A 13,855-nucleotide genomic window follows, 5' to 3' on the forward strand; every position below is an offset into this window, starting at 1 on the left:
AACCCTTTCGGAGAAGCTCATTATGCCCTCTCTTTATGCCCTGTCCTGGCCGACTCGGTTGGCGGCTCCAGGGCCTCCGTCTCACGTTGGGAGCAGAGCCCCACCCCACACTTATAGGACCCTCACAGGTGCCTCTGCCCCCCCTCTTCTCTCCCTTCCCCTTGTTTCTTCCTAAAGGCGTGTGGGGACTGTGCTCTGCCATTCTACCCAGCTCGGGGTGGGCCTTAACTTGGCGAGTGAGGAGTGGCCCGGCGCCCCGAACTCCGGATCGGGAAAGCACTGTTCCCACCTCCGTTCCCGGCAGACACGCAAAAAGGGGACTCAAACCTACATATTTTATTCTCGCACCACAAAGAGGAAAAATATTCTATTTCTTTTAAAATAAGTTGCTTCCCATACAAATAGCTATTTTAAAATGTACAAATAAGGTTCAAGCAATAAAATCTAGCTCTGGGTCTGGCGGTCGAAGGAAGAGGAGACTGGGTGTCTTGGCGAAAGTTTCCGGAGTGCCGGCCGGTGGGGGCGCCGGAGAGGACCCCCGCGCCGAAGGAGGTGGGGCGGCGAGACGCGCTCCTTGTCTCCGGCTGTAGCCCGGCCCGGCCGCAGAGCTCACTCCAAGTCCAGCGTAGCCCCAGGTGCCCGCGCCCCTCGGCTGCCTCACCAGTTCCAGGAGACCAGGGCGGGGGGCGCTAAGTGCTGGTAGGCGGGGAAGAGGCCGAAAGCCGAGCCAGGCCCGAAGGCGGCGTAGCCTGGCACAGGGCAGGCGGCGGCCGGCGGAGCCGCGCTCTTGTCCCGGGCGGCGGCCGTGCCCCCCTCAGCGCTGCCGCCGCACGGCTGCCCGTCGCGCACCAGCACGGGCACCACCACGCGGCGCAGCAGGCCGGGCGCGGCGCGCACCTCGGCAGCCGCTGCCAGGTCGGGCGCCTCGGCGACTCCCGGCGCGCGCGCGCGCTTCAGCTTGTAGCGGTGGTTCTGGAACCAGATTTTGACCTGTGTGGGCGTGAGGCGTAGCAGGCGCGCCAGCTGCTCGCGCTCGGGCGCCGACAGGTAGCGCTGCTGCCGGAAGCGCCGCTCCAACTCCAGCGTCTGCGCCTTGGAGAACAGCACCCGCCGCTTCTTCCTCTTCTCGGCGTCGGAGCCCGGAGACGCAGGCCGAGCGGACGGCCGCTGCGACGAGTCCCTCGGGCTGGCCTCTGGGCTGCTCTCGTCCGAAGCTAGGGACGCAAAGGAGACACGGCCCTGTGAGACGCCGGCCGCCTCTGGAGCGCGGGCGCCGACCCACGGGCGGGAGGGCGCCCCCACTCGCCCGCGGCTTTCGGGATGAGGCCGTTTCCTTTCCTGGACCCATGTCTGGACAACCACCTCTCTGAATTCGACGACCTTTTAGACCACAGCCTGGGACTGCGCCTCCAAAGAAACCCACCCCGGGGGGTCTATTAAAACCATTCAGTCCTGGTCGCTGCGCTGGCAGACGAATTCACTGCAAGCTGTCTCACCAAAACGGGCCACTTTGAGGTCGACTGCACTACGGTTTGCCGACGTTTGCAAAGCCCTGAATCCAGGCTCGCCAATACTGCTCATCCCAAACCGAGGCCAGAAGAACGTGGCTACTTTTTCAGGCATTTAAGGGCGGCTTCTTAAATATTTAAATATTCTGACCCCTTGAAACGGAAACCCAAATCTCGGGCGTTAGCGCCAGGCCCAGGGATCTGCTCTCAAGATGTGCCAACTGACATAGGGATTTCAGGAGGGCAGAGTCTGTGGGTCCAACACAGGAAATCCAGACCTTGGGCTGGGGTTTCCGCTTCCCATCCCCGCACGAGCCGGGGACTTGATTCTGAGCCCGCTCACTTCCCCCGCCTCCACCCCCGCTGCTGTCCTCTGCTCACTCACAAGGGTAGTGGCCGCGCTCGGATTCCAGCCAGGTGGCGCAGGGGCCGGGCTCAGGGGCGCTTAGCTCCGGCTCCCTCTTCCGCAGGTGCTGCGCATCCTGCTCCGGTAAATCCAGGAGCCTGCGCACGGTGAAGCTGAGGCGTCCAGAGGTAGCCATGGCCGAGCAGGGGAAGGAGGCGGGGGCAGGGTAGATCTGGAACCGAGGGGCGGCCCGGGACGCCGCTCCTATGGGTGGGCGTGAGAGGCGCACGCCATGCACTGGCGGCCGAGATATTAGCGCGTTTACTGTGGAATCCCAGTTTATATAAACAGCTCTTCCCACCCGGGACGCTTTGAAAGCAGAGGTCCGGGTCTCCCGGGTGTCAAGTACCTGAATGAGTGCTGCACCAAAGCCCCGGCGAGCCCGGAAGGTGCCACCCCCGCCCCGCCCCGTCCCCCGCCCCTCGGGCGCCCCGTTACATCCCAGAGGCGGCAGGAAGCTGCCCTCCGCATTAGTGATTCTGTCTGATTAGCCCCAAGTGGGGACAGATAATGGGGATTGTTACCAAAGAATAACATCTTGGGTGGCGAGCGGTGGCCACCGCCCGCCGGTCCCGGCTTCCTCCTCCTCCGGGGCTGACATCGAGCCTGGCCCTGCGGGAGCGCCGGGAAAGGTGGGGGCGACATGGGTGGGTTTATGAGCACCCAGGAATTTATTCCTTGTTTGCTTTATTCCTCGAGCTTGTTTGCTGGAGTGTTCGTTTCCCGCAATTATCCGGAAAGTGATTTACAAGGCGGCGTTGAACACTGGCGCGCTCTCTTTCTCTTTTTGGCTGGGCTCCTGTAAGGATTCAGAGGCGAGAAGTTGCAGGCGGGCGCAGAGGAGAGGCCTGGCCCCGCCAGCACCTGTGCAGAGGGTTTCGAAGACCGCTAGGAATCTCCCACACCCCAAGCGTCCGCAACTTCAGCGGTGCTCGGGAAGGGCTGGGAGCATCCGGGGAGCCCCAGTTCTGCGCGGGTTGCCCCAGGCCAGCAAAATGGAGGCAGAATCAGGCCAAACTGCTTTCCTACGAGGCATTAGGCTCGTTTTCCCACTCTGCCCCGGTGGCTGGCCCAGGCCCACTCTAGGCCTCACGGGCGGTGGCATTTCTGAGGGCGTTGCTGCCTCCTTGGCATCTGGGCACCGCCTGGGCTCCGTAGCCTCAACGTCAGGCCGGGGGCTGGAGGTGCGTCCTCTGCCCCAGACCAGGCCTTGGGTGGCTCGGGCTCTCCGCTCCACCAAAGCTGCCGGGCCTGGTCTGGTAAGGGACCGATTGCGGGAGTTAGGAGTGCGCCCGCCGGGCTGAAAAGATGGCCTGCTCGGGGTTTCCTGACATCTTCTCGTTCCCTAACCGAGGAAATGGTCGTGTAGAAGGTGCAAGGAACCGGGCACATTTTCTTGGCCCATGGTTTCACGGTAGCTGCGCTTCAGGCAAGGGCCGAGCGAGCGCGCTCTCAGAAGCCTCTCCTTCTGCAGCCAGTGGATAGGGTAGTGGGTTGTTAAATTTAGGTGCGAGCCGGCGGTACTTAGGTGACCGCACCTGAAATCCTGTCTCCACCTGATCTGAGCTCGGACCCGGCTCCCGTGCAACTGGAGCCGCCCCACCCGGCCCGGCGCACCCTCCCCAGGAGCTTCCCTGTCATGCGTGCCCGAGGCGCCCGGGACTGTGCGGCGCGCTGGGTGGTCGGGCGGAGGCAACCCCAATACAGGCCAACTGCTAGGCCGCGGACAAAGGGGAAATGGAGCTCGACGCCCCGGACCTGTTGGAAGCATTTGTTCCAGTCAAGATTTTGCATTTGTTCAGTCCGAAATAATGCGTGATTGACGCCTGCTCACAATGCGCTTTAGCGCGCCGGGATAAATCGGAGCTTGTCCTGTGTTGTCATGGTTTTCAATGGGGTTCAATGGAATTGGGAGCACGGTCCACTCTGCTGGCCGTCTCTCCGAGGTCTCGGCAATAGATTTATTAGTTATGTCTTTTTAAAGAAGATTAAATTGAAATGACTTGGCTGTCCGCTCCGAGCTAGGGCGGAGGAGGGAGCTGACGGTAGAGAGCTGCAGAAGCCGGAAACCCTGCGCGCACAGTGCCCAGCACCTAAGTTCCGCACCCTAGAAGTTGGGCAGGTCATAGACTGACCCAGGGCCGCGTGGCCTTCTCTCTGGCTGGCGCCCGATGCCTAGCAACCTCTGTCAGCCCCTCTCCTGGGAGAGGTGGAAGGAAGGTACCGACAAAGACTGTCCTAGGCCAGTATTAGGACAGACTCCCAAATTTGAGTCTGAACTTGGAAGCTGGGTCAGGTAGAAGCTCTGACCTGGAAGCCAATTGGCATCCCAGCTCCATCCCTAGCGAGCTTTAATCACCTCACCACTCTGAGGCTCTTTTTTCATCCGAAACAGAAGAGAATACATTCAGTAATTTCTAAGGACCCTACCAGTTTTATGATTACGTATCTCTTGAATTTTTCTAAAACCATCTTCATCGCATTAACTAGCAGACTTTGGTCTTCCTACCTTTCTAGATCTCTCATCCCTAGGATCCTGGCCCCACATTTTCCAGAATGTTCTAGAAGAGCATGTGACATCTTTTGAGTTTCCCAAGGAGCCTCCACAAGAGTGGGGAGGGGTAGGTAGATAACAATTTTGCCAAGAGAACCAAGTCAAGAGAGGCAAAAGAAGCATCTTTCCTGGAGTGACTGACCTCTCTTAGCCTTTTAATCTATTTAACATCCTAAGCCCACACTGACGGGTAGAAATAAGCAAATGGCACTCTTCAGTTCTTAAGAGCTCTTAAGCATCAAATATTTGCTTTTACTCTTAGTATTTGGCTCCCAAAGAGGAGATACATCCCCCATCTAGCAGTTGTGCTCTAGAAAGGACCTAGCTCTGGGATTAGCCCCAAATATTACTTCTAGCCTCACCTCCCTATCTGGGAACAGTGTTCCTGAGCCCCAGTCTGTGTTTTGAATACCCCAAGGAAACTACCTCCTGGTTCTGGAAAGCACTGTAACTTCCCTACCTCATTGTGGATTCTGCACTAGTCCAGTCCTCCTTTCAGCTCTTCTCTGGGACTTTACCTAAATTATCTCCAAGAGCCAGAGCCGGAGGACTCCAGGAGATAGTTCCACTTAAACTGTGCCTTCTGAAGAAATGCAGAAAAAGGGAGAGCCAAAACTATTAGATGCAGGTGCTTTTTTAAATTGCCTCTTCGCATCAGATAAGCTCAAAGACATGGGAGGAGAAAATAATTTTGATATTGGGTCATTAGAAAAAAGGTTGTCATGATATTAGGTTTTGTACATATTAGAAATATCCTAGAAATCACTGGTAAACAAATGACTGGCTATTCTTTTCCAGTTTTAAAATATTCCTCGGTGCTCTGGACACTTGAACTTCTTTTGAAACTCAACATAGCTTGTGAATATTATTATTTAATTAGATAAGTATTTGTTTCCCTGTAATTGGATGTAGTACATCTCAATCCCAGTAAGAGTTTTTAATCGTAAAGCATCTGTGCTATAGTGAGTATACTTAAGCAGCCTGCACTAATCACCCTTTCAAAAGTATTAGCCAAGATGGTCATCACTGCTGTGTGCTTGAGAATTTAAGACTAGAAAATTCTGAAATAAAACTAAAGTATCTTGATTAAAAAAAAAATGATTGCATCTATATCTTGCATTCTGCTTTTAAATCCTTCCATTTTGGTTAAGTGTTTCACAAAATCCTGCAAATCTATACAGTCTTGAAAAGAGGCAACATTGCAAATTCCCCTTGATAGATGGAGGGCCCTCAACTGCCAGGACATTTTTCTTTGCCTCATAGCAACTGCTCTCTCCTTTTTTATCAGTATTCTGGTTAAAATAGCAAAAGGAAAATAAAAATGGGCTTTTGACATTTCCAAGAAGAAGTGAATGATCTTCATCAGCCTTAGGATGGAAAGAAAAGGCAGCATTTAAAATCAGACCTCTTTGCCTTTCCTTCTAAAAACTACTTGCCATGAATAAGTAAACATTTCCCTTTTAATGGCTAATAATCAATTGCTTGGCGGTGGTCCAGGCCTGGCTGCAATTCTTTCTCAGTTGTGCTGATGATATATACACATGGGACAAGGAACAGCAATTACTTTCAGATTGGGAATTTAGTACATCTTTGAAATGGGCTTTAGATTTTATTGTTTAATGTCAAATGACAAGATTTGAAAGGTCCCACCTTAAATTCCTTAAAATATTGACTTTACATGGACTTTTTTGTTGTTGTGCTTGATCACTAGAAGAAAAGTTTTTCTCTCCAAATATGTTTATCTAGTTTTATCTCGTTATCTTTGTTTAGTTATATACATGGAAAAAATGTAGGGGGTAAAATGGTTTAATGAATTAAAAAGGAAATGTATTTCATTATAGTCTCCATTTCCTAAATAGCCAGCAAATAACTTTTTATTTTTAAACTAGTTTATTAAATATGTCTGGTCTTTCTCTTGCCTTTCCATGGTATCAGAGTAGCTGTGGTAGCATGGAGTGTAAATTGTCAGAATAAAAATAATACTACATTTTGTGGAGGGTGCTAAATCTTATTTGTCTAGAGCTAAACTGCTCAATTTTATCTAATCTTTTCTTTTTAAAAGGGTAACAACTTATAATCCTTTGTTTGACTGATATAGATGTAATTTATATCATACTCTTACTGTGTTTAAAGGCCTAGGTCCTAAGTCACATTTAATGTCACACCCAGACACTGACAGAGTAGACTGACCCCAGGAACATATTTCATAATACTTGCCCTGGTACATCACAGAGAGGCCTGCCTACAGGGCATGCATATAACCACCAGCACTTCAAGTCAGTTGTTATTATTTTTCCATAAGTTACCCAAGCAGTTATGAGGTCTTTTTAAATATACCTTTACTTTGTCTGATATTAGGGATTTTTAAAGGGTAGCATTATTAAGATGAGATACAATTTGTCTTATTTAACAGCAATTCAAACTCTAAACCAGTTATTATTCTGGGAGAGTATTTGTTAATACTTGCTGAAAACAAGGACCACAGTCTCTCAGAATCAAATATTCCATTTTATTATCAGTGATGAAGATAGCATTAGTAATATAATATCACTTCATGTTTCATACATTTGAGAATGTTTGCAATGTGCCCTCACCCCTGTTATCACAGGACAGATTACCTAGAAGAAGCAAAGCTTAAGGAGAGACTTGAAGGCAGATTGACTGTTATATCCCTAGAACTGAAGAAATTAGGGAGTAGAATGAAGAGGACCTAAAGAGGAGAAAGAGAGTCTATTGTAATAGAAGGTATTAGAAAAGAATGATTCAAAGGTGAAAGAGAAAGAGAGCCTGTGCTAGCTTAGAGCTATAGGTTCAATTTGATCTCATCAGCTCAAAGAGAAAAAAAAATGCCTGAGCCAAAAAGTTCCAGTCAATAGGGGCTTCTATTATATATTCTCCCCCAAAGTCTTTATATTTCTAAAAATTAATGACAATAGCTTCCAGTTGTGAGACAAATAAATCCTGAGGATGTAATGTGTAACATGAAGACTATAGGTAATGGTACTGTTTTGTATATTTGAGAGTTGTTAAGAGAATAGCTCTTGAGAGTTCTTATCTCAAGAAAACCCAATCTGTAACTAAGTGTAGTGATGGTTATTAACTAAACTTATTCTGGTAGTCATTTTGCAATATATCAAATCATTACATTATACGCCTAACACTAATACAATGTTATATGTCAACTATATATTTTTTAAAATGACAATAGATAAATGTCAGCTTTTAAAGCATTTCAAGTTTTTCCAGATTTGATTTAGCTTACTCTGAAATGTTCCTTTGGAAAAATCTTTTTCCCTCTTCTAAGAGGAGGCAAACGTGCACAACAGGAGCATGAAATGACAACCTCACAGGAATTTCCTCACAAAAAAAGGAAAAGAGCTATATATGTTTACTGCAGTCTCTGGAACTCCCTCGGCCAGCAAAGGTGGCAGTCTTTGTATTCTTGATTAAATGGGTATTTGCACTGAAGTCAGATACCACACAAAGGAAACAAAACAAAATAAAAATGTCCTTCGTGTTCTGTTTTTCAATCATTTGTGTGAAGGAGGTTCTTGGCCTTTATCACTGTCAGTGAAAAGTTCTTCATTGGAGGAGACATTCCACTCACCCTGCTTCTTGTGCACAGGGAGCTTACCATGGAAACTACCTCTGGAGCCATCAGACAAATATATAAATGACAAAGCTCAACACTGGGCATTTTAGGTTTGGCTTTAGTTCAACAACAGGATATGAGGAAGGGTGCTTGGAATTTCTTGAGAAATTTATTGTTCTAATTTATCTTGCTCTGAATCTTAAAACTCATGAATTGGACTTATTCAAGTTAGGAAATAACTAAGAAGTGACTTTATCTAAAGGGATTCTAATACTAAAATATATATGCTGTGTATTTAATATAACTATGTATAATATAGCTGCACTTTTTTAGGTGATTTTTTAATGACAGCTTGCGTATCTCCAAGATAGGAAATTTAATATATATTTTTAGTTGCTGATGACCTTTAATTAACTGAAAGAAAAAAATGTATCCTGCTGAATGAGTTTTTTGTTGGTTTGTTTAACAAGATGTATACTAAACTGTTGTTGACTTATCCTTAAAATATACCATTTTGCTTTACAACAGTAACCTGAAAAAATTTAAAAGAGTGCTATACAAAACTTACATTGTATTTTTTTCCACTCCATCTGCTTGTCAAGTTCTCATTTAATTTAAAATTTCCACAAAATTTGTGTCCAGTTTCCCTCAGTCGGTGGTCACATGAACCAAGTGTAAAGACCACCTGTGGCTCACAGTGTGTTTCTGTTGCTTGTTTTCCTTACCAGCTCCTCACATCAAGGCAGTTCACAAAAACTAGATTGATATATATTCTTGGATGGCTATGGCATCCTGTATACATATATTTGGATACATAATTGGAATTCATTTCCTTCCTTAGGCAATGGAGCATGGGTGTGTTTAGGTGGTTTGTGGTGTAAGAAAGAAATGGACGGCTACACACTGGATTTTAATTGCTCTTTGGCTTTGTCTACTTCAAAAGAAAAAAAAAAAGAAAAAAACCTTTTCTTCCTTAAGGAAAAGGATTGGTCTGTAAAGCAAATTTAGAGGGGGGAAATCAAGGAAATAATAATATGTATGCCTACAAGCTATACATTCTATTTCTTACATATTATTAAAAGGACTATTAAAAGTGATGAACTTTGTGAAAGCGCAGGTGCCAGAATGCAGGGGGTTATACGGTACAATTGATAGGTTATCTCTGGTGAGTTTAGTCCTCTGGTTCTTTCTATAATAAAAGACAAAGCCACTCAGGTTTCAGGAATTATCATCTTAATCATTTCTTTTATAGAACCATTAGGTAAAGTACATGAATATCTCTTTATCACATACACTCATTTCTCCACTACTGAGATTTTCTATTATGCAAATCCCAGAGAAGCCAAATCCTAGAGATTTTCTATTACTCAAGTCCTAGTAGGTTCCTGATTCCCCCAACAACGGATTGGTTGCAAGAACATTCCCAAAGGGCAGGCAGCAGAGAGGGGAAACTGTTAGTGTCTCAAAAGGGAATGGAGACGTTTGCCATGAATGGAGGCGGAAGCAACTGGGTGAAGGGAAGAGAAAGTGAGTGAGGAAAGAGAAAGGAAAGAGAATAAGCGAGTGCCTGGTCAGCTTGGTGATCACCCGTTTCCATCCAGCCCTGGCTTTTACCAACTGGAGGTGGGTAAAGGGCCAGCCAGTGGCAGGGACTGGGTTTTACCACCTCTGGAGTAGCACATAGAGGAGAAAGGGTGGTTTTGTTCAGATGCCAATTAAGGGACCAGAAGGCCTGCGGCATTTCAAAAGTCCTTGTAGGGAACAGAGACTAATTTCCAGGAATCCTTTGTGATTTGTTTTAGCAGCATCTCTCAGTGACTAGCAGAGTGTTATTTCATCTTGTCTAAGTTGTATTTGTTTCCAAACTGCTTAACAATGCTAATTGGGGGTACAGACACTCTTTGCAAGTTGCATTTTTTGAAAAAGATAACTCATCCTAGCAATGAACATAGATTGAAAACCAGTTAAAAGCCTGTGAGAACAAATGGATCTTAAATCGAGGATGGAACAAAGGGAAGGTGGGGGCACATCCCCTAATGTCAACAGGCAGAAAGCCGCACGTGCATAATGGCCATGGGAGCGACCACCCACGGGGACCCGAGTCACTTCTGGAGACAGAGACCTGGAGCCAGCGGCCAGGCCAGCTACCCTGAGTCCTGCTCAGGAGGCAGCCAGGGTGGCTGGGATTGTCTTAGTCCTGTTTCATGCCCTGCGTGTATCCACAGCCCGTTTTCTTCCTCCAAATATATCCCAGAGGCAGAAGGGGGATGCTCTGGCAGCTGTGGGCAGCAGCCACGCTGGTGGTGATCCAGAGGTTGTTAATGAGAGTGACTGAGTACCAGTTAGAGTCTGTTGAATTACACTAATTGATAACCCACTGCCCACCGAAAGGCTGCCCACCCAGTCAGCCTTATTATCATGCAAGGCCCTCATGAGGAAGAGATTTTGCTAAAGTTGTAATCCACAAATATACGGTTTCATTCCAATCCCAAAGAAGAACTGTGCCAAAGAATGTTCAATCTACCTGACAACTGTGCTCATTTCTCATGCTGTTAAGGTTATGCTCAAAATCCTTCAAGCCAGGCTTCAGCAGTAAGTGAACTGAGAACTTTCAGAAGTACAAGCTGGGTTTAGAAAAGGCAGGGGAACCAGAGATCAAATTGCCAACATTTGTTGGATCACAGAGAAAGCAAAGGAATTCCAGGAAAAACATCTACTGCTTCATTTACTACGCTAAAGCCTTTGACTGCGTGGATCACAACAAGCTGTGGAAAAATCTTCGAGAGATAAAAGTACCAGATTATCTTACCTGTCTTCTGAGAAACCTGTATGCAATGTCAAAAGCAATGGTTGGAACTGACACAGGACAACAGACTGGTTCAAAATTGGGAAAGGAACACCACAAGGTATTCTCACCCTGCTTATTTAACTTCTATGCAGAGTACCTCATGTGAAATGTTGGGCTGGATGAATCACAAACTGGAATCAAGATCGCCAGGAGAAATATCGACAACCTCAGTCGTGCAGATGATACCATTTTAATGGCAGAAGGTAAAGAGGAACTAAAGAGCCTCTTGCTGAAGGTGAAAGAGGAGAGTGAAAAAGCTGGCTTAAATCTCAACATTCAAAAAACTAAGATCACAGCATCCGGTCCCATCATTTCATGGCAAATAGAAGGAGAAAAAGTAGAAGCAGTGACAGATTTTCTTTTCTTGGGCTTTTTTTCTTTTCATGACCACAGCCATGAAATTAAAGCCTCTTGGTCTTTGGAAGGAAAGCTATGACAAACTTAACAAGCATTTAATATGGCAAGCATATTAAAAACCAAAGTTATCACTTTGCTGACAAAGGTCCATATAGTCAAAGCTATGGTTTGTCCAACAGTCATGGACATGTGTGAGTTGGACCATAAAGAGGGCTGAGTATCCAAGAACTGATGCTTTCAAACTGTAGTGCTGGAGAAGACTCTTGAGAGTCTCTTGGACTGTATGGAGATCAAACCAGTCAATCCTAAAGGAAATCAACGCTGAATATTCACTGGAAGTGTTAGGGGAAGAACACTGATTGAAACCGCCCACCCTGGCCAGGCACCATAGTAACCATTTGCATGAGTTGTTTTATGACAGGAGATCCTGATAAGGAATACAGAACTAATAAGCCACCACCAACCAGAAGAGTTCCGGAAAAGTCGAAAGGAGACACCGCATGTCCGTCCACTTCCCAGAATCCCTCTCGCTAGCATCCATCTTGGCTGAGTGATGTGTGTGCCACCAGGAAAGACTCTGAATTAGAATGATTGGCCAAAGACCACCCGGAAACTAATCCCATCACCATAAAACCCGAGACTCTGAGCCACATGGCAGAGTAGTTCTCCTGGGTTCCCTTACCCTACTGCTCTCCACCCGGGTGCCCTTTCCCAATAAAATCTCTTGCCTTGTCAGCACATGTGTCTCCTCAGACAATTCATTTCCGAGTGTTAGACAAGAGCCCAGTTTCGGGCCCTGGAAGGGGTCCCCCTTCCTGCAACAGAGGGACTGATACTAAAGTTGAAGCTCCAACACTTTGGCCACTGGATGCAAAGACCTGACTCATAGGCAAAGATGCTGATGCTGGGAAAGATTGAAGGCAAAAGAAGAGGGCGGCAGAGGATGAGATGGTTAGATAGCATCACCAACTTAATGAACATGAATCTGAGCAAACTCCAGGTGCTAGTGAAGGACAGAGGAGCCTGGCACGATGCAGTCCATGGGGTCACAAAGAGTCAGACATGACTAGGTGACTGAACAACAACAATAATTATGTCATAAGCACCATGCACTGAGCTAGTGCTGAGGCTGATATGGTCAAGCATAAGTCCTAGTGCAGAAGACACAACCTGATTTTTCTTTCCAACATGCACCAGATTTGGGATCAGAGAGACAGACCAAACCGGGGTTTGAGGTCTGGCTCTCCCAGTAATACCCGAGTGACCTAGGTCAAGCTTCATGATTTCTCGGAGCTTCACTTTCCTCACCTGTAAAATGGAAGTGACCATTTCTATAGGTGTTGAGATGATTGAGATATTTTGTGTGAAGCGCCTGGAACAGTGCTTACCATAGTTAGTAGGTGCTCAGTTAATGGTGGTGTTGTTGCTGTGATAATAACGAATTGTTGGGAGGAGGGATTCCTGTGGGGAGGCTGCATTTTAGCCTCATATAGCCAATGGGGAGCTTGGCTATAGGTTTAGGATCACAGTCACAGAGCTGACGTGAACTTTATCCAGTTCACAGAAGAAGACACTAAGGCACAGAGAGAGATAGGGTGACTTGCCCAGCGTCTCCCAGAGTCTCCCTTGGAGCCCGGACTTTCCTCATCTAGGGTTCTTTCTACTTCAGCACATCCTGCATTACTAGTCCCTGAAGTAGCTTTTCTTCTCCTAACAGAGTTAGGAAAAAGCCGCATATAGAAGAGACTTCCTTAAACTCGGCAGCATTACCCAGACCCTCCAGTTTCAGATTTTCAGGCTCAGGTCTGCTTGCTGCTATGGCTCTCAGATCTCCGCTCAAGATGCAAAGGCTCTCATTGTACTTAATGGAAGGATAGAGGCTTGGCTTCTATCCTTAGAGTCCTAATGTTTTCATTTCTGGGTGCTTCTGTAGCTGCTTCAGGTGTATTTCCCCTAGTCTCTAGGCTTCATTCTTCCTGGTGTGTGAATCCCTGAAGTAGCATTTGAGTCCTCTCAATTCAGCCCAAGCATCTTGCAGTAAAAATTCTCTCTTTTCAGCACATATGAGACACCACATAAGAACAGAATCAGATGGATCAGAAACAAATGCATTTGCCAGGAGAGGAACCAGAAACAGGGCAAATGTTGACTGCTTTAAGAAAGCAAGGGGAAATGCATTAAGATTTTTTTAAAAGGCGGCAGTGCATAGAATTCTTCTAGCCGGAAAAATGGAGGAGAAAAGGGTGCTTCGCAGCCTCTCTCACAAGGCTGCCTCTCTTACATCAGGACCTCTGATTTCCCTGCGGGGCTGCGAGTGAGTGTGCTGGAAGAAAGGTGTGCGTTGGACTGCCCAGGTCCTGCCTTCCACATCTCCGGCTGCCTTCCAGAGGCGGGACAGTCCTCATCCACTCTGCAGGGAGGAGGGGGCTAGCTCCAGAGTCCTGAAAACCCAGGCCACCCCACCCCAGGCTGTATGTCCTCTTGCCTTCTTTTCTTTTTTAGACTCCTTTAGTTCTTACAGTCTACACCATCTGCTTATCCTCTTAATTGCTTCTTGAACATCTCAAAATGCTCATTTCATCTCCCTAAT

The 13,855-nt window shown here is 47.1% G+C and overlaps 1 protein-coding gene across 1 annotated transcript; it reads right to left on the bottom strand.

Moving 5' to 3' along the window:
• Positions 1 to 351: 351 nt before the first annotated feature.
• On the bottom strand, positions 352 to 2,293 carry NKX2-8 (NK2 homeobox 8). The gene is made up of 2 exons (XM_070775467.1): positions 1,894 to 2,293; positions 352 to 1,214 (listed from the first exon to the last, which is right to left on the bottom strand). The coding sequence occupies exons 1-2, from the start codon at positions 2,048 to 2,050 to the stop codon at positions 658 to 660; spliced, it is 714 nt and encodes a 237-aa protein (XP_070631568.1). The 5' UTR covers positions 2,051 to 2,293; the 3' UTR covers positions 352 to 657.
• Positions 2,294 to 13,855: the final 11,562 nt, after the last annotated feature.

The sequence above is a fragment of the Bos indicus genome, chromosome 21, assembly GCF_029378745.1.
Source record: "Bos indicus isolate NIAB-ARS_2022 breed Sahiwal x Tharparkar chromosome 21, NIAB-ARS_B.indTharparkar_mat_pri_1.0, whole genome shotgun sequence".
Lineage (NCBI taxonomy): Eukaryota > Metazoa > Chordata > Mammalia > Artiodactyla > Bovidae > Bos > Bos indicus.

What these genes read in the sequence shown, in the direction of transcription:
- NKX2-8 (XM_070775467.1), bottom strand. Translation starts at nt 2,050, where the DNA reads ATGGCTACCTCTGGACGCCTCAGCTTCACCGTGCGCAGGCTCCTGGAT. An exon ending in CGAGCGCGGCCACTACCCTT is followed by an intron (nt 1,215 to 1,893) that starts GTGAGTGAGCAG and finishes TTGCGTCCCTAG; the next exon opens with CTTCGGACGAGAGCAGCCCA.